This window comes from Miniopterus schreibersii, assembly GCF_964146895.1.
Source record: "Miniopterus schreibersii genome assembly, chromosome: 8".
NCBI lineage: Eukaryota > Metazoa > Chordata > Mammalia > Chiroptera > Miniopteridae > Miniopterus > Miniopterus schreibersii.
This window is the reverse complement of record NC_138109.1, coordinates 23,136,543-23,159,402: the sequence shown is the minus strand read 5'-3', so window position 1 is coordinate 23,159,402 and position 22,860 is coordinate 23,136,543. Positions and strand designations below refer to the sequence as shown.

General features: G+C 43.4%; 1 protein-coding gene across 1 annotated transcript; it reads left to right on the top strand.

Moving 5' to 3' along the window:
- Positions 1-1,136: 1,136 nt before the first annotated feature.
- PPT1 (palmitoyl-protein thioesterase 1) lies at positions 1,137-22,814 on the top strand. The gene is made up of 9 exons (XM_081144425.1): positions 1,137-1,382; positions 5,333-5,442; positions 5,670-5,797; positions 6,329-6,399; positions 8,278-8,380; positions 17,599-17,689; positions 18,701-18,799; positions 20,074-20,145; positions 21,328-22,814. The coding sequence occupies exons 1-9, from the start codon at positions 1,259-1,261 to the stop codon at positions 21,448-21,450; spliced, it is 921 nt and encodes a 306-aa protein (XP_081000551.1). The 5' UTR covers positions 1,137-1,258; the 3' UTR covers positions 21,451-22,814.
- The last annotated feature ends 46 nt before the right edge of the window (positions 22,815-22,860 follow it).

The window sequence follows — 22,860 nt, the reverse complement described above, 5'->3', positions numbered from 1 at the left end:
CTCTTAAGCATCCAACAGTGGTTCTTGTCCGTCTGGAAAGCCCTGATATTTCCAGAAAATACTCTGTACTTCCCCTCCTCTCGACCTTAGCTCATCTGAGTCCTCCCGCATTTCATCTTTGCCTGTTAAGATCCTACCTTTCCCTTCAAGATCCTCAGTAAACACCACGCACCTTGCCTGGGTTGGCCCTGGAGGGGAAATTACCCCTCCCCTTCCATTTCTAACGCAGAGCTGAGTCCTTTCTTCCTTCCCCGAAGTATTTTTCTTCCAAAGGCAGTACAGGGCAGTGGCTACAAGCAAGGACTCGAGCTGTTACCGGGCAGTGAAGAGCTAGGAACGTTCCAGGGCAAGAGGAACAGGGAAACTGAGAGAAGAAAGTTAAAACAAGGCCAAACGGTGTGGGCAATGGGCGGCCAGCGTGTAAATAACAAGCCCTTATCTTCCCCAGCCAAGGACACTTAGAGAAAATGGTTAAAAGCCTCCCTAACAACAGAATGCAGGAAAGGGGGAGTGGGTGGGGAAAGGGGAAAATGGGGCGGTTTTACTCCCTAAACAGAAAAGCCAGCGATCACGGAGCCCTTCGCAAGATAAAATTGCCAGGTGCTTCTCATGAATTCTGGGAGGGCCGCCACAAAGTAAAAAGGGACCTTGAAAATTAGCCTCCACCGAAATACTCAGCAGAGGAATTTTGAGACTATAGACAGGGGGTACATCTCACCTCCAACTCCCACCCAACTCCCAGTTCAGATTGGCTGAGAGCTGCTCTGCGCTTCCCACGCCAGAGGCACAGGTTCGCCTGCCTTGCATCTTTAATAAGTTGGCTTTATTACAACGCAATCAGGGCCTCTCACTTAAATACCTTTATATGCGAACACGAGAATGGAGGCTGGGGACAGCCCTCTCCTTCTGACTCGGGGGGCTGCGCGGTAACATCTTTTCTGGGGCCTCCGGGCTGCCCCTAAGGGACCCTCCACGTTGCGCTGTGACCTTGGCACCTCACCCAAAGCCTCAGTGCCTCAGTGCCCGGACGAAAATGGGGAGCCGTGTAACACTCGTCATGAGGATTAGTCAGTTAACACACTTCAAGCACTTCGAACCGTGTTTGACGTTTCTGACTCACCGCGGCCGCCAGTCTACTAGAGCCACAGGCCAGGGCGGCCGCCCAGCCCGCAGGCAGCCGGCGCTCGGGCGCGGAGGAAGCGCTTCGGGCGACCCGCCGGGACGGGCGCGGGCGGCGCGGTCACGTGATCGAGCCAAGATGGCGTCGCCCAGCGCGCTGTGGCTCTGGGCTGCGGCTCTCCTGCCCGCGTCCTGCGCCGCCCTGGGGCCGGGGCGCCTGGGCCCGCCCGCGCCGTTGCCGCTAGTGATCTGGCATGGGATGGGTGAGTAAGTGGGAGAAGGATCAGAAGGGCTGGGCGACTCTTTCCCTCTTTCTGCCTGAGTTCGCGGCTGGAAAGTGCGAAGGGCGTGGACAGTAGTCACAGCAGCCGCCTGGCCCGACGTTAGGCTTTGGGGGCTCCTCTGCTTTGGGAAGGGAGAGCGGGAGACTCTGTCCTCCAGTGAGCGCCCGCAGAGGGCTGTGCGCGGCGGCCGGGCTTTACCTGCGGAGCTCGTGGAACCCTCCCAGCAGTGGCGTCGGGATGCAGCGCCTGGCGCTTGCTCAGGAGCTGGGCTGTGGCTGCGCAGCCCAGGCGTCCGCCCTTTTATTCATTCCCGCATTGAACAGAGATTTGCGAGGCACCAAGTAACATAGTTATTGAGCACCTATCGATGCTGAGGATGCAGTTGTGAACACTACAGACTAAATCCTTTGCTCTTTTGGAGCTTGCTTTCCAATGGGAGAGACAGACAATAAAGAAATAAGTAAAACATAGTATGTCAAATGGTGCTAAGTGCGATGGAAAAAATGAAAATAAAACAGGGAGGGGAATAGAAACCGAAGATGGTGGCCTGCAATTTTATAGAGCAAGATCAGGAAAGGATTCACTGGGAAAGTGACATCGGAGCAAAGACCTCAAGTGGACAAGGGAGATGCCATATGGCTCTCTGGTCCAAGGAACAGCAAGTGCAAGGGCCCTGAGGCAGAAGGATGTCTAGTATGTTCAAGAAGCTACATTCAGGTCAGTGTGGTGGGAACTGAGTGGGCAAGGAGAAGAAAATAAGGGTTTAGGTCGGGGGTGGGGGCATAGGGGCTGCAGATGTTGTTACACTTACTAAGGCTACTGTAGGGACTGTGGCTGGAAGGAGACCGGGAAGCCCCTGGAGGGAGGAGGGGAGATGAGTGACATGATCTTAACTTACATCTTAAAAGAACCACTCTAGTTGAGAACAGACTGTAGGAGGTCATGGACATTTGCAGGGAGACAAATTAGGAAGCTATTACAGTAATTTAAACAAGAGATGACAGTCGCTTGGAATAGTATAGTAATAAGGGGAAGTGGTCAAAATTTGGAATATTTTAAAATGACACCAAAGGGATTTGCTAACAAACGAGAGGTGGGATGAGAGAGAAAGGAATCAAGGATGACTCCATGGGTTTTGGCATGAACAACTAGAAGGATGCAGTTGTCATTTTACCAAAGTAGGGAAGCCTGTCCTACATTTGAAGTGGGGAGAAGATCAAGGGTCTGCTTTTGAACTTAATAAATTCGAGATGCTTGTTAGACATGGAGTGTCTGGAGTCCCAGAGAGAGATACAGGCTGGAGATTTAAGTTGGAGAAGGCTTCAGTGTATAGCTGATGTTTAAAGCCATGAGACTGGGTGAGATAACCTAGGGAGTGAGTGTACACAGAAGACAGGAGAGGTCTGAGGATTGAGCCCTGAGGAGGTTGAGATGAGGAACTAGCAAAGAAGACAGTGATGGGACAACCAAGGAGGTGGAGGAAAGTCAGGAGAGTACAATGTCCCAGCGAACTGGTGAAAATGTTTCAAGAGGAAGGGAGTAACCAACTGTATGGGCTGTTTACAGGCCAAGTAAGATAAAGGGCTGAGACTTGGTTACTGGATTTAGCAACATGAATATCACTAAAGACTTTGACAAAATCGGTTTTGGAAGAATGGCGAGAATTTGCCTATTGGAATGGGTTAAAGGGAAAGTGTTCAGAGAGGAATTAGAGTCAGCAAATACAGACAGTTCTTTCAGGGCTTTGTGCCAGGCCCTGGGGCTGCTACAGTGGAGTTAAACAAGAACACAAGATGTTCCATGTCCCCCCAGAACATAGTCCATACGGAGGCAGGTAAGAACCAACAGTTACAGTTCAGTGTGGTGAATGTTACTATGAGCGAAATCCTTAGATTTTTCTCCTTTAAAAACTAATTCTTAAGCTTCCTCTCAGGTTGAAAATGGGATAATTAAGTTAAAATGTATAATGATCTCATCCCACTTCTTCCACTCTGTGGCCAGACACTTTGCTTCCCATTCTTAGTTCTGGTTCCTTAAAACAGGAAAAGAAACTGGGCTGGACCTTGGATGAAACAAGGAAGCCCCTAGAACAACAATTTGCAACCTTTTTCATCTCATTGCACACATAAGCTAATTACTAAAATTCTGCAGTACACCAAAAATGTATTTTTTGCCGATCAGACAAAAAAAAAGGGTATAATTTTGATTCATTCGCACCAGGCAGCTATTGTGTTGGATGTTGTCATTTTTTTAAATTTGACATTCTAAGGGAAAAGAGGTCAGTGCCCCTGACTGAATAGTCAGGTATTGCATGTTTTGTTTTGTTTTTTAATGTTTTTATTGATTTGAGAGAGAGGAAAGGAGAGGTAGAGAAAGAGAAACACTGATATGAGAGAACTGGTTCCCTGACTGGGTGGGAATCGAGCCAGTGACCTTTTGGTGCATGGGCCGACGCCCAGCCAGCTGAACCACACAGGCCGGGGCTCAGGTATTGCATTATTTTAAAAATCCTTGCGGCATACCAGGGTGCCTGCATCAGCATACCATACAAGTTGAAAATTGCTGCCCTAGAATGTAAGATTTAAGAAAGCACTCACTCTCTAGTTTGTTACAAGTTCAGGGTCAGCACTTGCATGAACTTGAGAGTGAGTGCCTCCTTAAATTTTGTGTTCTATGTTCTTCACTTGTCTTACCCTAGTCCTGGCCTTAAGAAGAAATTCAATTCCAAAGCACTTTTGAGTCCATTAACCCAAAATGTTCCTGATGATAAGGGAGGGGAATATGCACCTCTGCTTATTTTTCAGTTGTAAATTTGGTGTCCCAGTTTATTGTATGGGCTTTGACGTTTATTACTTGATAAACATGAGCTAAGCAAAAATGTGTGTTTTTTTTTAATTGAAGTGAAGCTCTTGTAGCCTACAATTAAGTATAATAAAGTAGACAATTGAGTGGCATTTAGTGTATTTACAGTGTTGTGCAACCACCACTTTTCTCTAGTTTCAAAACTTTATTACCTCAGAAAACACCTGTACCCATTTCCCTTCTCCCACAACCCCCTGAAATGTCCAACCTGCTTTCTGTCTGTATGGATTTGCCTACTCTGGATATATCGTATAAAAGAAATCATAAAATATGTAGCCTTTTGTATCTGGCTTATTTCACTTATTATAATGTTTTTAGGTTCATCCACATTGTAGTGTCAGTACTTCGTTGATTTTTATGGCTGAATACTATTCTGTCATATATGACAATTTGTTTATCCATTCATCCATTGATGGACATTTGTGTCATTTCCACCTTTTGACTGTTACAAATAATGCTGCTGTAAGCATTCATGTACATGTTTCTGTGTGGACATATGTTTTCATTTCTCTTGGGTCTATATCTAGAAGTCAAATGTCTGGATCATATGGTAACTGTAACTGTATGTTTAACTTTTTGAGAAACTACCAGCCTGTTTTCACAATGGGTGGATCAAATTAAATTTCCACCAGCAATATACAAGGGTTCCTATTTCTCCATATCCTGCCAATACTTGTTGTTTTTCATTTTTTAAAATTAATTATTTTATTAAAGCTATCCTAGTAGATGTGAAGTGGTATCTCATTGTAGTTTGATTTGCATTTCCATAACGAGCGATGATGTTGACCATCTTTTCATGTGCTTGTTGGCCATTTGTATATCATCTTTGGAGATGTGTGTGGAGGCCCTTCCATTTTTATTTAGGTTATCTTCTTGTCATTGAATTGTAAGAGTTCTTTGTATATTCTGGATATTAAACTCTCATCAGACACATGTTTTGCAAATATTTTCTCCCATCCAGTATGTTGTCTTTTCACATTCTTGATAATGCCCTTTGAAGCACAAAAGTTTTTAAAAAATAATGTTGTTATGATTCATGAGTTCCCATCACTGTGTTTGTTGTCTAGGAGACAGCTGTTGTAATCCCTTAAGCATGGGTGCTATCAAAAAAATGGTTGAGCAGAAAATACCTGGAATTTACGTCTTATCTCTAGAGATTGGGAAAACCATGATAGAGGTAAGGCTTTTCACAGCTCTGTTCCTTTGAAGGTTCGCTGACTAATTTCATAGAATGTACTATTAAAATGCTTTACCTTGTATTTTTAGCAGCAAATCCTTCAATGACACCTTAACTCTTGAGTAGCTTATGTGAGGATACCAACCTAAACAAGTTCACCTCTTAGAGAAGACACCAATGTTTGTTTTCAGCCCCATCTTTTCACTTCTCTATGGCTCCTCTTTTAGGATGTGGAGAACAGCTTCTTCTTGAATGTCAATTCCCAAGTAACATCAGTGTGTCAGATTCTTGCTAAGGATCCTAAATTGCAGCAAGGCTACAATGCTATGGGATTCTCCCAGGGAGGCCAATTTCTGTAAGTTCATTTCTGTTATACCAATTACATGGGGTTGATTTATTTTTCTCTTATTCAGACAGACCCACTCCTCTAATTTTTTGTTTTGATCTTTACCTGTCTTGGAAGGGAAACTATTCTTTTTCCCCCCACAAACTACAAGAGAAAGTTTATTGAGAAAGTCACAGGGGTAGAAGAAATGGGCTCAGGAAACAAATTATAGAGGCAAAAAAAAGGGCCCTTGGAACTTGGAAGAAAGAGAAAGGCTAGGAAAGTTTGCCTGCGGAAGGGGGTGGGGAAAGGCGTGGGAGTGCTCCATAGACAGCCGCCTGGAAACTATTCTAAAATGTCCCTGTGTAAGAAGCTTGATGGAACTTAATTTATTTTCTATGACAGAATAAAGACTTGTGTTTGGTCATATCAGAGGAAAATCCTGAAACACGGTGGTGTTTGGGAACTGCAGAGAATTAAGTGTCTTAATCTGGGGAATTGATTGTTGGTGATACGTTTCCATCTGACAGCTGGTGCTTATAATCCTTTTTTCCTCCTCAGGAGAGCAGTGGCTCAGAGATGTCCCTCACCTCCCATGATCAATCTGATCTCAATTGGGGGACAACATCAAGGTAACTTTGGTTCTCTGCCTCCTTTTTTCTATTTTAACCCATATGACCACTTGATTTAAAAAAAATTCTAGCAGCTCTATTTATACAAGAAGTCAGCCATTCTTGCAAAATTCTGTTTTTTTCCAGCTTATAGCAAACTAGCCAGCATTCTTGAAGAAATAGGAAGACACTTAGGGTTCCATAGGCCTGGAACACAGGTGAAGCATTAAGTTGCCATCTACTTCTCTCCAGTTTAATTGGCATGATTTCCTGGAGAGGAGATGGTTGGGGCCACGTGGCAGGTAGTGGTTGAGGAATTAGGAAAGTCTAACAACCTTTCCTGTTTTCTGATATCGGTGATCTCTGTTCTTAGGCAAAGAACAATGTGTAAGCTTTTTTGTTTGTAAAATTAACAGTAGCAATTAAATCCTTCAAAAAACAACAGGTTTTCTATTTAGACAGAATTATAGACTTTTGGGCAAGGATGTGTCTTTGGAATAGAACTTTATCTCTGTTCTGATGGGTATAAGTATTAGGTGGTATAGTGTAGGGATAGGTTCTCTTTATAATCAGCAAACTGGATTCATCCAGTTAACGATTACTGATGGGCGAGTAATTAGATATCATAGGTTGCTGTCACAGATGAGGGGAACTAAAATAAGGCCCTACTCTTCTTGTGGGAATTTTTCAGAGGATGAAGTGAAATAATAGGTAGGAAATACTTTCTAAAAGTGCAAGTATTATTCAAGTGCAAGTTGGTAATAACAGCTTTACCATTTATTCATTCAACAAATATTTATTGAAAACCTAGAAACAAGACAGGGTCCATGCCTTCATGAAACTTCTATTCTAGGGGTGGGGTAGCAGCAGGGATAGATATAAATCAAATAAAATAAAGTGGTAACTAAGATAAAAGGGAAAAAAAGGGTTAATACTTGAGAGAGAGAACTGTGGTTGTATTGGTTAAAAGTGTGGGCTCTGGAGCGAAAATTGCCTGTGTTCATCTCCTGGCTGCATCACTTACTATCTAACCTTGGACAAGGTATTGAACCTCTCTGTTTTAAAGTTTCATATCTGGGGCAAATGATGATTTCTACTCCACAGGGTAGTTGTGAGGATTACTGTAATTATTGTCAATATGTGCTCAGAACTGTGCCTGGTACCTCCAAAAATGTTACTGAGGGGCAAATGAGGGCAAAAGTGTAACTGGGAGAGAAGGAAATGGTTGGGCAGTACTGAGTTAGGGTAGTCAGATATGACTTCTCTAAACTAAGCCCCAACCCGCGAGATGCGAGTGAGTCCAGCCATAGACGCAGCAAGGGAAGTCCAGGCATACCGTGTTTTATTGCACTTTGCTTTATGGTGCCTCGCAAATACTAGGTTTTCATCAACCTCCGGGGAAGGCCTTCCACCAGCAAAAAGATTACAACTTGCTGAAATTTCAGGTGATGGTTAGCCTTTTTTAGCAATAAAGTATTTTTTAATTAAGGTATGAACATTGTGTTTTTAGACCTAAGACTGTTGCTCTCTTAATAGACTACAGTGTAGTGTAAACATAACTTTTATATGTACTGGAAAACCAAAAAACTCAGTGACTCATTGCAATATTTGCTTTATTGCAGTGGTCTGGAACTGAACCTGCACTTTCTCTGAGGTGTCCTCCAGAAGGAGCAGGTGCAAAGGTCCTTAGGCAGAAAAGAGTGTGGGAGTACCAAACAAAAAGCCTTTAGGAAGCTGGTTATAGTATTAATCCTCAGTACATTATTTTCTTAAAGAATATATGAATGAAGTCAGGGTCAAGCTCTGCCATTTTTGTTTGTTTCTCACAGTGCTTTGTACATAGTAGGTGTTCAATACATAATTATTGAAGGAATGGATATTTGTCTTCTACTACTATAGGTGTTTTTGGACTCCCTCGGTGCCCAGGAGAGAGCTCTCACATCTGTGACTTGATCAGAAAAACACTGAATTCTGGGGCTTACAACAAAGCTATTCAAGAACAGTACGTATGGTTAGCTGAAAAAGACCCAGAGCTGTCACTGCATGAAAATATCGTGCTGACTTTCATGGTAACAGGGATTCCAGGAATAGTTGCTAGTGATATTCAAATGAGGTTTTTCCCCTATAAATATCTCTGTACTATCTGCTCAATTTTATTGTAAACCTAAAACTGCTTTAATGTTAATTTGAAAAGGAAAGGGAGGGCATTTTTCAATATAAGAAGAACATAATTACAACAGAATAAATGTCCATCTTAAAACAAACAAACAAACAAACAAAACAAAAAGCCTTTAGAAAGTACCAAGCCCAAGGAATTACTATGTTGTCAGCAGCGAGTAGTTGGTCTCCTACATCAATGTCCCTGACTACTAAAATGGGTGTGGTTTTTTTCCTGTGTGTGCGTGTGTGTGTGAGAGAGAGAGAGAGAATTTAAAAGCATACAGAATCACTTTTGGAATGTGTTCTTGTTCAGTTGTTTCTAAACTAAAATATACACCAGAACCCCTGTGAAATTCATTAAAAATGGATTCTAGGGTTCATTCCTAGGTATTCAAACTCAGTAGCTCTAGAGTATTCTAGGTAGTAACTGAGATTCGGGATCAACGAGTATGGCTATGGCATCCACCTATGGGTTTTCCAAGTGTATCATTCTTGTCTAATAATAGCTCTTCAATACAACACTTCCTTCGAGCCATTTTCCAAGGTAAAACCTGAGTGACTCAAAGAGAAACAGCCCGAAGCTAGCTCTTTTCTATGGCTACAAAGCTGTCTTGGGTCACCAGTGCCACCTGTTAGTCAGTGAAGGAAACTAAGATACTTTATATTTCCATCTTCCCTCTCAAGCAACTCAAGCCACTGCTCAGCTTTACCCCCTTACATGGTTTGACTAGCCACAGCTGGATTACTCATGTCCTACATATTCTTTGTTCTTGTGGATGTATATGGCCTATTTATACTTTATTATTCTTAGTTTACTCTTTATTCTTCTAATTCTAACTCAGATGCCTAAGAAAAACTCATCCTTTTCTTTCTATTTCTTTTGTGACCCAAACACAACCTTTGGCAATCAGAATTATTAGTGACTAAATGAGCAATCAGTAGGGGTGGGGAGTCAGTGATACCTAAATATTGATTAACAGTGGTAGATTGATGTGTCTATCTTCAATCCCTCCTTAAATTTTAATAAAGTGGTAGCAAGAGAATAAAAAGTGATAGATCCACAAGGGCAGAGAATAGGGGAAGAGATAAGACAATCAAAATGTTTTTGAAAAACAGCAGATGAGTGAGTATTAACTGTTTTAACAGAGCAGAAAAATCTGATACCTTTATGTCTATAGAAGGATGCATTGACAAGAAGGGAGGAGATTCACTTTTGACAGCTCTAGAAAGGCTCGGGAATTAGACACATAAAATACTTCATTTTTGTTTTCTTTGTTTTTTAATCCTCACCTGAGGATACAGATTTTTTTATTTTATTTTAGAGAGAGAGGAAGGGAGAGAAAGAAACATTGATGTGCGAGAGAAACATCGATTGGTTGCCTCCTGTTCATGGCCCAACTGGGGATTGAACCCGCAACCCAGGTCTATGCCCTGACCAGGAATGGAACCTACAACCTTTTGGTGTACAGGATGACACTCCAACCAACTGAGCCACCTGCCCAGGGCAAGATGCAGAAGATACTTTGGAAGATAGACATGCGCAGGACTAAAATACAGGACTTTTTGTTGAAAATCTATAAGGAGTGATCAGAGTCCCTAATTCCCTTAAGTGCACATCCAAGTGATTGCTCCTCCCCTACCCTAGCAAGAGAAGCAAAAATTACTTTCTGGAACAATATAACTAGAGAAGTACCAGACTTTGAGGTAGCAAACACAGGATGGTGGAAAGATGACATACTGAAAACATCCCTTCCCACTCCCCATTCCTCCCACTCTGCTCCCAGAATGACAGCAGCCAGGCTTATAGGGGTGGACCCCTCTCAGGAAAAACTGCCAGGCCCCAGAGCAAACGCCTACAGATTGATGTTTGCCTCCTCCAAGTCAGGACTCCTCCCGACTACCATGTAGTGAAGCCACCAGTAAATAACCTTTGTCTTGTGTGAAGAGCTTCTGGTCAGCTTTGTAGTACCTCATTTAAATAAGAGCAGTTTGCCAAGGACCCCAGTCCGACATCTGAGGAAAGCCTCCGACATGAAAGGCAGACCAAAACAAACAAAAAGTAAAAAGGAACTTGGAAGAAACAGGTGGCAATTCTAGAGCTGAAGAAAACCTTTAAAAAAAAGCCTATACTCAGAGGTAAGAGATTGCATTTGTGACACTAGAACAGAATGCAAATAAAACCAACAATCAGAATAAGAGAAAGCTCTTGGAAATTAAAAATAAAAAATGTAATAATTTATTAGAGGTATAGGAATATAAAGTTGAGGAATTCTCATAGAAATCAGAAAAACTCTTAAGAGGTAGAAAAAAGGGAGAACAGAAAAAATTAGAGAAGTCACTTAGGAAGTCCAATATCTGACTAATGGGAATTTCAAAAAGAACAGGAAACGGTGGATTGGAATTATTAAGTAATACAAGCAAACTTCTAAGAACTACAGGACATGAGTTTCCAGATCAAAAGGATTCACCAAGTAGCCAAGGCAAGGAATGAAAAGAGACCCACGCTAAGGTATATTCCTGTGAAATTTCAGAACACAAGGATGAAGAATAGATCTCAGTGAGGCTGCTTACAAGAGTGAGTCCAGCCCGGCCGGGTGTGGCTCAGCGGTTGAGCATTGACCTAAGATCCAGGAGATCGAAGTTCGATTCCCGGTCAGGGCACATGCCCGGGTTGCGGGCTCCATCCCCAGTCGGGGGCATGCTGGAGGGAGCCGATCAATGACTCTCTCATCATTGATGTTTCTATCTCTCTATCTCCCTCTCCCTTCCTCTCTCTGAAATCAATGAAGATATATTTAAAAAGAAAAAAAAAAGTGAGGCCAGTGGCAGCAGACTGACAGCAACACTGTTAGCCAGGAGGCAGTGGTGCGGTACCTGTGTATTCTCAGGGAAAGTGATTTCGATCTAGAATTCCATATCGGACCCCAGATAACAATCAGATGAGAAGGGAAAATAAAAACACCTTCAGTCATGCAAAAAGAAACAATGACCTTCCATAACCTCTTTTTGGGGGTTGTTGTAGAGGCTCAGTTCTATGTTGTCGAGCTTTGTGCACTTGAATGTCTGAGTCTCCTCGTCTCTAGTGAGGTTAATACTAGTATTTTACTGCAGGGTTGTAAAGATTAAACAAATTGAGTAAAGCATGCAGTGCAGTGCTCAGTTCACATTAAGCAGGCAGGTGTGGGCTGTGACCACTAATGGTGCTGTGTTTTGAAAGCATTTAATTCAACTTTAGCTTTCTGTTTATCTATTTATAAGTATTGCAGTGGTTTTGTTTTCTCTAATGTTTAGTTACAGGACAGTTAGGGTCCCTGTTCTCACAATGTAACTAACATACTAGTGGGGCAAGGGGATCTCCAAGTGAACAGATTCACTGGGTAACCTTGGATAGTTTTATGGCCATGGTGGGAATAAGCAGGATGCAGTAATGGAGGGGGTACCTACTTTGGACAAAATGGTCTTTGAAGAAGAGATGTTTAAGGCAGGGTCTGAAGAATGACAAGTAAGGAGCATAGGAGGAGCTGAGGAAAGGGATCACGCAGAGGGAACAGGTCCCGCTGAGATCACGCAGGCTGATTCTTCTCTGTCCAAAAGCATAGGCCTGAGACAGGTTTGGCTTGTTCTAGGCCAAGGTGACTAGAATCGAGTGATAGATGCTTTTGGACAGAGAAGGAGCTACATCATACACGGGCTTGTAGGCCACGTAAGGAGTTTGGATTTTCTTCTACACATCATGGGAAGCAATTGGGAGGCTTTAAGCAAAGGAATAGGAAGGTGAGTGCGATGAAGAGAAGTGGAATGGCTTGAGGTATGTTTCATAACATTGTGGCTGAACTAGATGTGAGCCAGGGTACAGCTCACCATTCATAAGTTTCCCTGGGAAATGCATTCTGAATTCTCAAGAACTCATTTACAGGTGAACTTTTAGGGTACTTTTCAAATTTTAGAGAGCTGTTTGTTTTTTACTTTTAAAGTTTCTTTGTAAAATCTCATTTTAACACATGGCCAAAATGAGATTTAAAGAGGCAAGTAGTATAAGTAGAGTGGTGGGAAGGGGGATGGTGAGAGCTTAAAGTGACAAAAGGAAATAGTTTTGCCTTTGCAATATTATCCTAGGTTGGCCTTTATGTTAGGGAGGATCCTGATTGCAAGAAAGAAACCAAATCAAGCCAAAGTAAATTTTAAAAGAATCATATTTTGGGCCCTAGCCTGTTTTGCTCAGTGGTTAGAGCATTGGCCCTTCAACTGAAGGGTCCCGCGTTTGATTTTGGTCAAGGGCATGTACCTTGGTTGCAGACTTGATCTCAGCCCTAGTTGGGGCGTGTGCAGGTGGCAACCAATTGATGTGTCTCTCTCACATTGATGTTTCTCTCCCCCCCACCCCCCTGCCCCTTCCACTCTCTCTGAAAAGCAATGGAAAAAATATCCTTGGGTGGGGATTAAAAAATAATAATAAAAATAAAAAAGAATCATATTTTGGTACCCATGGCCTCAGAGGGAGCCATCGCCCTGGCCAGTGTTGCTCAGTTGATGGGGTGTCATCCCATGCACCAGGAAGTTGCTAGTTCTACTCCTGATCAAGGGCACGTGCCCAGGTTGTGGGCTCAGTCTCCAGCAGGGGGCGAGCAAGAGGCAGCTGATCAATGTTTCACTCTCATATCAGTGTTTCTCTCTCTCTCCTTTCTCTAAAAATCAATAAACTATTTTTTTAAAAAAAGAGCCATCAAGAGCTGAAGCAGTCTCTCTCCAACTGTTGTTATTGTTGCTCCATCTGTGCCACTGCTTTTTTCTCTCCATGCAGACCAGTCTCTCCTGCCCTGGTGAGAGGTGGCCTGGCACAACTTGTTTAGGGGGTTATCTCAGTCTAAGGCTGGAATATCTCTGCTTCAATTCAAATTCTTAGGAAGGGGCCATGCCTCAGCTCAGGTCAGCTTCCCACTTGTTCTCATTAGCTGTGGCCAGAGAAGTGGGACCACATGGTACCAGCCATACCCATCCCTGTAACTGGTAGGTGGGGGCAGGCAGGATGTGGTTCCCACACAAGGGAGAATGGTTTTGATTTAGGCAGAGACCCCACAAGATGTCTTCCACACTGTTCAGATGATTTAACTGTAGCAAAGCAAATTTGATATGCTGAGTAAGCAGTGAGGAAGTGGTGGGGTTTTAATTCTCACCTGAGGACATGTTTATTGATTTTAGAGCGCAAGGAAGGGAGAGAGAGAGAAAGAAACATTGATGTGAGAGAGAAACATGGATCAGTTGCTTCCTGTACATGCCCTGGCTGGGGATCAAACCTGCAACCTTTGGTGTAGGGGACAGCACTCCAACCAACTGAGCCACCCAGACAGGGCAGTGAGGAAGTGGCACAGTGAGTAATGGTGAGTGTAATAGCTCTGTCTCACCCTCAGACTGAAATGTGCCCCCTAGTTCCCCTCTGAGATACTGGCAGCCCTTCCAGATTTCTCCTTCCTCATTTTCTCCCTGCCATCCCCCCACCTGGTGTCACTCTGGCCTTGGCCTCTCGTCTTCCCCTGTGCCAGCTGTGCTCTCGCAGCTGGCCCTCTCCTTGGTCTCTGGCTCCCAGCCTGCATGTCCCCTGCTTTGCAGGGCCTGCGCCCCCACCTCCGTGGCTCTCAGAATGCTTTTCTTCAGTTGTCTCCCTTTGCCCAACCCCCCCTTTTTTAAAAATATGTCTTTATTTATTTCAGAGAGAGGAAGGAAGAGAGAGAGGGAAACAACAATGATGAAAGTCGTTGACCAGCTGCCTCCTGCACGCCCGCAACCTGGGCATGTGCCCTGACCAGGAACCGAACCTCGATCTCCCGGATCCTAGGTCCATGCTCAACCGCTGAGCCATGCTGGCCGGGCTACCCACACCTTTGCCCTCAACTTGCCTCGCCCTTTCCTGGAAATACTGAGGCAACCACTCAAGCTCCCTCAGATACTTTTCGACCTTTCATAAAAGTACAGCGAGTAATGCAACAAACTACCGTGTACCCCAGTTAGTATTTGCCATATTCACCTCAGATATTCTTAAGAACAAACATTTCAGATAAAATTGAATTTTTCTACATATCTCTCCCAGGTCCCATTCTCTGCCCTCTTCCACAGTGACAACCACTGTCAAGAAATCAGAATATAGCCTTCCTATGTATTAAAAAATGTGTATTATATATGGTAAATATCCATAATCGATCAATATATAGTGTTATATTGTATATTTAAAATATTACCACCCAGCTCATCAGTTGAGCATCAACCTAGGATCCAGGAGATCACGGTTCAATTCCCGGTCAGGGCACTTGCCCAGGTTGCAGGCTCGACCCCCAGCCAGGGGTGTGCAGGAGGCAGCCAATCAATGACTGTCTCTCTGAAATCAATAAAGATATGTTTAAAAAAAAAGATTCTTTAAAATATTATCTAATGGTTATCTTATTGTGCATTTCACTCTACAAATGATTTTTTCATTCAATATTATGTTTTTGAGATCTAAACTGTTATCACATATACATGAAGCTGATTCGTCTTAATTCCTGCATGGCACTGTAACATATGACTTCACAGTTTATTCCAAATTGTAGACATTTCATCATTTCCAGTTTCTCAATAACAAGCAACTTTTCAGAGAACATCCTTGTGTTGAAAAGCCCAGACTTCCTCTCCTGTGCTCTGCCTCTATTACTACTAACACTTTGACCTTGGGCAAGCTACCTAAGTCACTCAAAGTATGGTTGCCTTGTTTGTAAACATGAGTATAAAAATAGTACTTATCTGCCCAGCCAGTGTGGCTCAGCGGTTGAGCATCGCCCTAAGATCCAGGAGATCGAGGTTCGATTCTCGGTCAGGGCACATGTCCGGATTTTGAGCTCAGTCCCCAGTGGGGGGTATGCAGGAGGCAGCCAATCAATGACTGTCTCATCATTGATGTTTCTATCTCTCTCTCTCCCCCTCTCCCTTCCTCTCTCTGACATCAATAAAGACATTAAAAAAAAATAATACTGACCCTGTGGATCTTGTAAGGATTAAATAGATTAATATTTATAAAGTTCTTAGAATAGACCTGGTATATGGTAAGTGCTATGTGTTTCTATTATAATCTCTAAACCACAGTGGCTAGAGCCTCAGAAGGTAGAGATTTGTCTCACCAAGGGTGGCCTGCCGGGAAGTTGTGGCTTGGGAGCTGTCCTTTCCTGCCCCTTCCTGTGCTGCCCTGGAAAGAGTGTAGACTCAGACAGATTTAGGCTCGTATCTTACCTTTCCTTTCCTACTGCTGACCATGTAGCTTCGGGAGAGTTACTTAAGGTCTCTGAATCTGGCCCTTCAGTGGTGAAAAGGAGGTAATGGTACAAACCCATGTTTCTTCTCTGTCCACCTGAAAGCCGCCTGTCCCCTGCCTCCCCTCCTTCTGCAGCACTCCCAGCTTCTGCTCATCCTCACATCCTTCCCCGGGCTGTCCCATGTCCACCAGGCTTCTTACAAAACAAAATGTCATTCGTTTCTTCCTGCTTCCTCTCTTAACCGTTTCCTTTTCACACAGAAAGGTGAGCTATGATCGCTGCCTCTCTCCTTCCTTTTACCCTTAGCCATCCCAGTCACCAGAGCCCAGCCTGGCAAGACCCGGAGACCTTTGTGTTCTTTCACTTGCATTTCTGAAGAAACTTGATTGGCCCCCTGTGTGAAGTGTCACCGTGTGCTCAGTGCTCATCACTTCTCAGCACTTGACACTTGCCCACCCACTCCTGTTCTAACTATACTCGTCACATCTCTAAACCGTACCTGTCCTTCACTGCCAAGCTTACTTTGCTCAGAGCTTATCAGGCATTCCTACGTCATTCTGTGTCATTCAGCAAAACCTTACACTGAGCCTCAGACAGTCCCTGCTGGGGAGCTTATAGCCTTGTAGGCGAGAGACAGGACCGATACTCTCACATGGTAAGTGATGTCAGTGCTAAAACAAAATGACAAGACTGCTACTAATACCAGTATTTTATAAATGTTCAGAGTGCATCACATTTTTAAAAACTGGAGAAACTAAACATTTAAAAGCTTCCAAATACATTTATAAACAATGTATTTTTCACTTTGACCGCTGACAGTCTGGCTGCTTCCTCCTTTAACCTCAGTCCCATCTGCTCCTGGGCATGAGGAGCTGCCATCATCTCTGATGTAGCTGATTCCAGTGGCGCTTTCGGGAACACCACCTCTGGGCAGCTCTTCCACTCTGGCTGGGGGCTCCTGCTGTAGAAATTTTGATTTTTTTTCCCCCTGCCAAGCTGGGATAGAAAGTCCCACCCGCGCTGTAATTCCTCCCATTAGATCCCTGCTCAGCCTTTTTTTCTAGCTGGAATGTACTGTGTAGATGTAGGTGCTAAGTGGTAACTAGCTACTGGGAGAACTTATGGTAGAGGTGTCAGTTTTGGTCAAGGAGGGCCAGGGGGAAAGGGAAGGGGAAGTGGAGAGAAAGTAAAATGTGAAGAGAACTACTTATCTGTGTTTGAAATAATAATAGTATAACCACCAAATATCTGCCTTTTGTCCTTAAAAATTGCATGACATACCAGAATCCTAAAAACTAGTATCATCACTCAGTAGTGTGACAAATGCTTTGTGATTGGAAGGTCAGACCTCCAGCCCATCTGAAGATGGCAAGATGGATGAAGAGAGAGATGAAGAGTAGGTAGATGGGTGATGAGGAGGCAGGGGTGGTGGGATTTGAGCTGAGTTGCAGGACGAGTAGAAAGCAAAGGGGGGTGAAGGAGCTGGGATTGTGGGAGGGGACGACAGCTTGTGCCATCATGACCTGGAAGCACGATGAGTGTGATAAGGCTCTGGCACAGGGGAACCATACTGATGAGCCCTGTTCCTAAAGCTGGGCTCTTTACTGTATTAAATAGGTCCTTGCCTCAGGTGTCTAGGTGGTGAACTGTTTGGTAGGTGGAAAACTTGTCTTCCCTATTAGAGGGCAAGGCCTGGGACTTGAGGGCTCTGGTCTTTTGTCCTTTTGAAGTGCCCTGGTGACCTGTGCAGCTTGCTCACTTGGATTCCTTTTTCTTCCTGCAGCCTGGTGCAAGCAGAATACTGGCACGACCCCATAAAGGAGGACATGTACCGCAACCGCAGCATCTTCTTGGCAGATATTAATCAGGAGAGAGTAAGCACCAAGCCGGGCTGCTGTAGTTGTGCATTCACTTTTCTATTTGGGGCATTTATAAAAAGATCAGCAGTGACTGTTTACCTAAAATATCCCAGACAACCCAGGAAACAAGTTGTTTTTGGAGGGGAGCCAGTGCTTCTGAGATTCAGTTCCTTTTAGGGAGACTAAAATCCATTTGGCCCTTAGGTCCTTTCCCTTTCCTAGTGTTGAAGCACGGTGAGCTCAGTGGGCTGCTGGCTGGCTTACATGGGACTTCACAGCTGCTGTCTTACTGAGGGAAATCTTCCTTTTGGGTCCCTTTTTGGTCAAATTTTCTCAGAAAAGAGACTTAGAGGAGATACTCAAAGGGGACTACATGTCCCAAACACAAGCATGGTTTGATAGATTCTGGTAAACTAGATGGTTCAATTTATATTGTGTTTATCTGGAGGTTTTTTATTATTATTATTATTATTTTTTAATGTTTTTTGATTTTAGGGAGAGGAAGGGAGAGAGACATCGAACAGTTGCCTCCTGCATGCACCCTGACCATGGGGACCAAACCTGCATCCTGGTCATGTGCCCTGGCCAGGAATTGAACCCGCGACCTTTCGATGCATGGGATGATACTCAACCAACCAAGCCACACCACACCTGGCCAGGGCTGGAGGTTTTCTAAAACAATTTTTTTTGAAAGAGGGAGAAAAGCAATAGTATAGCAAAACCACTCAGAATTTGCAGCTGCTTATTTTGCTTTGGTTTGCTCTGGCTAGATGTCTTTAACCTATATGATGGATGCCTGTGGCGTGCAGTGACACATTAATGGTGGCACCATGGTTGGTGGGGACATGCCAGTCAGAAAGGATGGTAAGAAAAGGCATATTCTGGGCAGGAAGCTGAGAAAGCAGCCTGTACCATGGGAAGAAACATGGTGGTCCAGGGTCAGGGAGACCAGAGCACTGAAAGGCTTTAATCCCCCTGCTGGAACCTGATGGTGATATCTCCGATACTGCTGGCCTTTCCCTCCAGGGTGTCAATGAGTCCTACAAGAAAAACCTGATGGCCCTGAAGAAGTTTGTGATGGTGAAATTCCTCAATGATTCTATCGTGGACCCTGTGGATTCTGAGGTTAGACACTGGTTGGGCACGCCACATGCCAGGAGACCATAGAAATAAATGACATTGAGGGGGAAAACCTTAGTCCCTTCTCCCAACCTTTGTGTTTAGGGGTTTTTCACCTGTTGTCTATAAATGGGGGACTGAAGGTTGTAAACCCCCACCACCCAGAGTTGTATGTAAAATGATAAAGTTGAATTCTCTGAGGAAGGGTCTATAATTTTGATTAGATTTTCAAAGAGACCTATGACCCAACGAAAAGTTAGAACCACCAGCCCAGAGTCTATAAATCCCTAAGGTTGACATTGGAGGTCTGCCTTGACCTGGCTTCAACCTGTTTCTCTAACCTAATCTCCCTTTGCTTTCCACTTCATACTCTCTGATCAAGCCACATTGTACTTCTTGAAATACCCCAAACTGGGCATATGCTTTTTCGCTTACATGCCTTTGTTCAAGCTTTTCAGTTTCTTAGAATGCCCTTCTCTGGGCTTCTTCACCTGACAAGATCCTATTCACCTTTCAAGGCCAAAGTCAAATCACTTCCTCCATTCAGGACACCATCCTATTTCAAGTAGAATTTGCTCCCTTTTCTAGAACCAATCAGCCTCTATCACAGCACTCATCACATCACGTCAGACCACCAGGGACTAGCAAACCACTGCCTGCGGGCCGTATCCAGCCTGCCACCTGCTTTCTAATGGCTCATGAACTAAGAATGGTTTTTACATTTTTTAATGGTTGAATGACCATTAAATATTTGATGACATGAACATTATATGAAATTCAAATTTCAGTGTCTATAAATAAAGTTCCATTGGAACACAGCCATACTGGAGTTTTAAGTCTGTGGCTGCTTTTGCAATACGATGGCAGCATTGAGTAGTTGCAGCCATGTGGCTCTTAAAGCCAAAAGTACTTTGTATCTGGCCTTTATAGAAAAGTTTGCTAAACAATTAGTTGTTTCTGTGCCTGAGACTAGAGCTTTTTGACAGTGACCATATATATTCATCTTTGAGTGTCTAGAATTCAGCACAAGGATTTTCACAGGGTAGCTGCTCAATCACAGGAAGCAGAAATTTGGGGAAATTGGGAAGCTCTTTGGAAAGATTAACTCATCTCTCAAGGTCTACCCTTAAAAAAGAGATGACTCAAGACATTCTATTTTTCCTCCTTACTACACCTTTGTGATGTTTGTTGGTAGTCTTAGCTACCAACCAGTCTTAAATTACTTTGGCAGTATATATGCCATGTGTCTGATCTGTATATTTCTTCCTTCTTTCTTGCAGTGGTTTGGATTTTACAGAAGTGGTCAAGACAAGGAAACCATTCCCTTACAGAAGACCACTCTATACACACAGGTAACTGGGTGGGGAGAGGTGCTGTGCTTTTCAGTTCTCCTGAATCTCCTGAAGCTGCTGGGTCCTTGGATGATAGAACCTGTCCTGTACATCCCAGAGTAGTAAGTGCTTGTGAGGCATCTGACCCATGTCTCAGTGAGGCTGGTTAGGCTGCTGACTGTTACACTAGTCTTTTAGGTGCTGGTTTATAGAAATCTACATCCTGAAGATCTAAGGACCTATACCTCATGGTTTCCAAGCATGTCCAAGGGACACATCATTTCTAGCTCCTTCCTTTTGATAAAAAGGTTAGAACTGGCTTCCTCTTCTGTGGTGCAGACTGGATCAAATCCAAGAAGCCCCCCAGGCATAATGAAGACAGTAGAGACAGATGTTACTTGAAAACATTAATAGATGTGGATGTTTTAAAATTAGGCACTGACAAGGGGAGCTCCTGCAGGAGTGAATTCGACTAGAGTTGTAAACTTTTTTTTAGCAGTAGATGGTTTCTCAAGCAGAGGTGGCAGCATTTTATCACCTACAACTCCACCCTCTAAAGATCTCATAACGGAGATAGACTCTCCCAAAAATGCACAAGTGCTATGTCCGAACCAATAGCCTTCTCCTAGAATTTCTTCAAATTTCAGAAGCCTATAGTCTCCTCTCTTAGCTTTTCTCTTGCATTTGATGCCCCTCTTGGGTGAGGTAAGAGGGAAGCTAGGGTCTCTTAAGTTTTGGAAATTACAACTAAGAAACTCAAACTTACGGTAACCACAGAAGCAATGTTCTGACACTCCTAACTGCTCATTTTCCCACCATATTTGTTCTGTGGCACACAGGCTGTGGGTAATGGCGCCTTCTAAGGGTTGGGTGTTTTAAGTTATCAAGCTAATGTTCTCCTGTCTTTGGGTCAGTTCCACTTAACTGACATTTTGAAGCAGTTTTGTCCTCCAGAAGCTTTGGGAAACTTCAAAAAGCAGAATGTAAAACTATAGAATAATCTCAATTGCATATATTTTTAATGCTTAGGGGGGAAAATAGGAGGTAACCTTTTTGGCATTTTTGACAGTACACTTAAATTTTAATATTTAGGGGAAAGATTGCATTTTGAGAATATATCTCAGGTTAACATTCTATTTCTTTACTTTTACCCCAAAACTTTTCATTAAACCTTTTGATTAATTATGGTCTTTATCTCTGCAGGACCGCCTGGGGCTAAAAGAAATGGACAATGCTGGACAACTAGTATTCCTGGCTGTACAAGGGGACCATCTTCAACTGTCTGAAGAATGGTTTTATGCCAACATCATACCCTTCCTTAAGTAAAACCTTTGCTATTTGCGCCAGAGCTCAGGGAGCCCTCAGCACTTCCAAACCAGTGAACTGTTCCCTTCATGCCCAAGCCTGAGCACAGATCCAGCTTGCAACTAACCCTTCTCTCTAGTCGTCATCTAGCATGGCCCACTCGGAAAGATCTAAGATCCAAATCTTATCCTTTGCCTCATCCTATCAGCATATGGTGTTGAATGCAAGTTTAATTAGTTGTTAACCACGGAGATTATTTTACAACCATTTGATGTAGTCAGGCTGTCTTAGGAAACAGTCTGCTGCAAGTCAGTGCCAGAACTGTGCCCAGCCCAGAAGAGACTGCATAAACTAAAGCAATGACATAGATTCTAAGGGCAAATAGATTCTTTCTCACATAAATCTAGCCACATTTCAAGCCAAGAGGCCAATACCCAGGCCTGAGGTATTCACATAAATGCTTCCTCAGTTTTGCTGATGGAGCTTTAACAGTGCTTGGAAGAGTATTGCTTGGATGCTGCTGCATAATGAGCTGCCCTCCTCTCTGAGTATGTTTTCTGTGGAGTCTTAACAATTAGACCAATTCCGCTAGCCCACCATCTTGCTTCAGTTGCACCCTATCTCCTCAGATAGCGATAAATTAGTTGTTCTGTCACAGGAGGAGGGAAGTAACACCCAGTTGGATTGCTTAAGGCAGGAAGTGTACATATTGCTTAACTTAGACCGGGGGCAGGGGGATGTGAAGAAAAATGTAGAAATGGAAATGAAAACTGAGGAGGTAGGTGGCTGGTTTTTTCCATTCCATCCTTGATTGTCCTTAATATGACTAATGGTCTGGATTCCAAAGTCACTCTGTTACTGGCATTAGCAGAGAATGGGAGGAAAAATATGAAAAGATCAGGCTAATTTCCATCACAAAAAATATTTACCAGTACTATCCAAACTTGTTTCTGATGTGTTCTGTGAATAAAAATGTTTGCTCAAAAAGCTTGGGGAATATGGCATACCCCTTTTCTCCTCTTGGAGATCAACCCATATTAGAATATTAAGAACTGAGAATTCCTGTTACGGTAAAGAAAACTAACCTTAATCTACCACATCCCACCCTATCTGAGCATGGACGTGTTAACCCCTACTCCCCTGCCCATGAAAACTTAACACTGTTTTGGGAGACTTGTGCAGAATGCCTGTTTGGGGAAATGATTAGCTATGCATGAGAGAAGTAAGTACCTAGCTAGTGCTGTAAAGTTTATACCCTTTATGATTTTTCCTTCACCTCTCAAGCCTTATTTTTCAACTAAAAGATGAGGCTTCAGGGCAAGAAGTGGGGTGATGTGAAAAGAATTGTATGAGGTTGTATAAAATAAAGAGCTTCTTATCCTTTGTGTCATGTTTGTCTTCAATATTCTTACATCTCTGTACAGTAAATAT

Excerpts from the sequence above, each read along its gene's own strand:
- PPT1 (XM_081144425.1), top strand. The coding sequence starts at position 1,259 with ATGGCGTCGCCCAGCGCGCTGTGGCTCTGGGCTGCGGCTCTCCTGCCC. Across the intron at positions 6,400-8,277 it reads AATTGGGGGACAACATCAAG|GTGTTTTTGGACTCCCTCGG; the intron begins GTAACTTTGGTT and ends CTACTACTATAG. Across the intron at positions 18,800-20,073 it reads TGGACCCTGTGGATTCTGAG|TGGTTTGGATTTTACAGAAG; the intron begins GTTAGACACTGG and ends TCTTTCTTGCAG.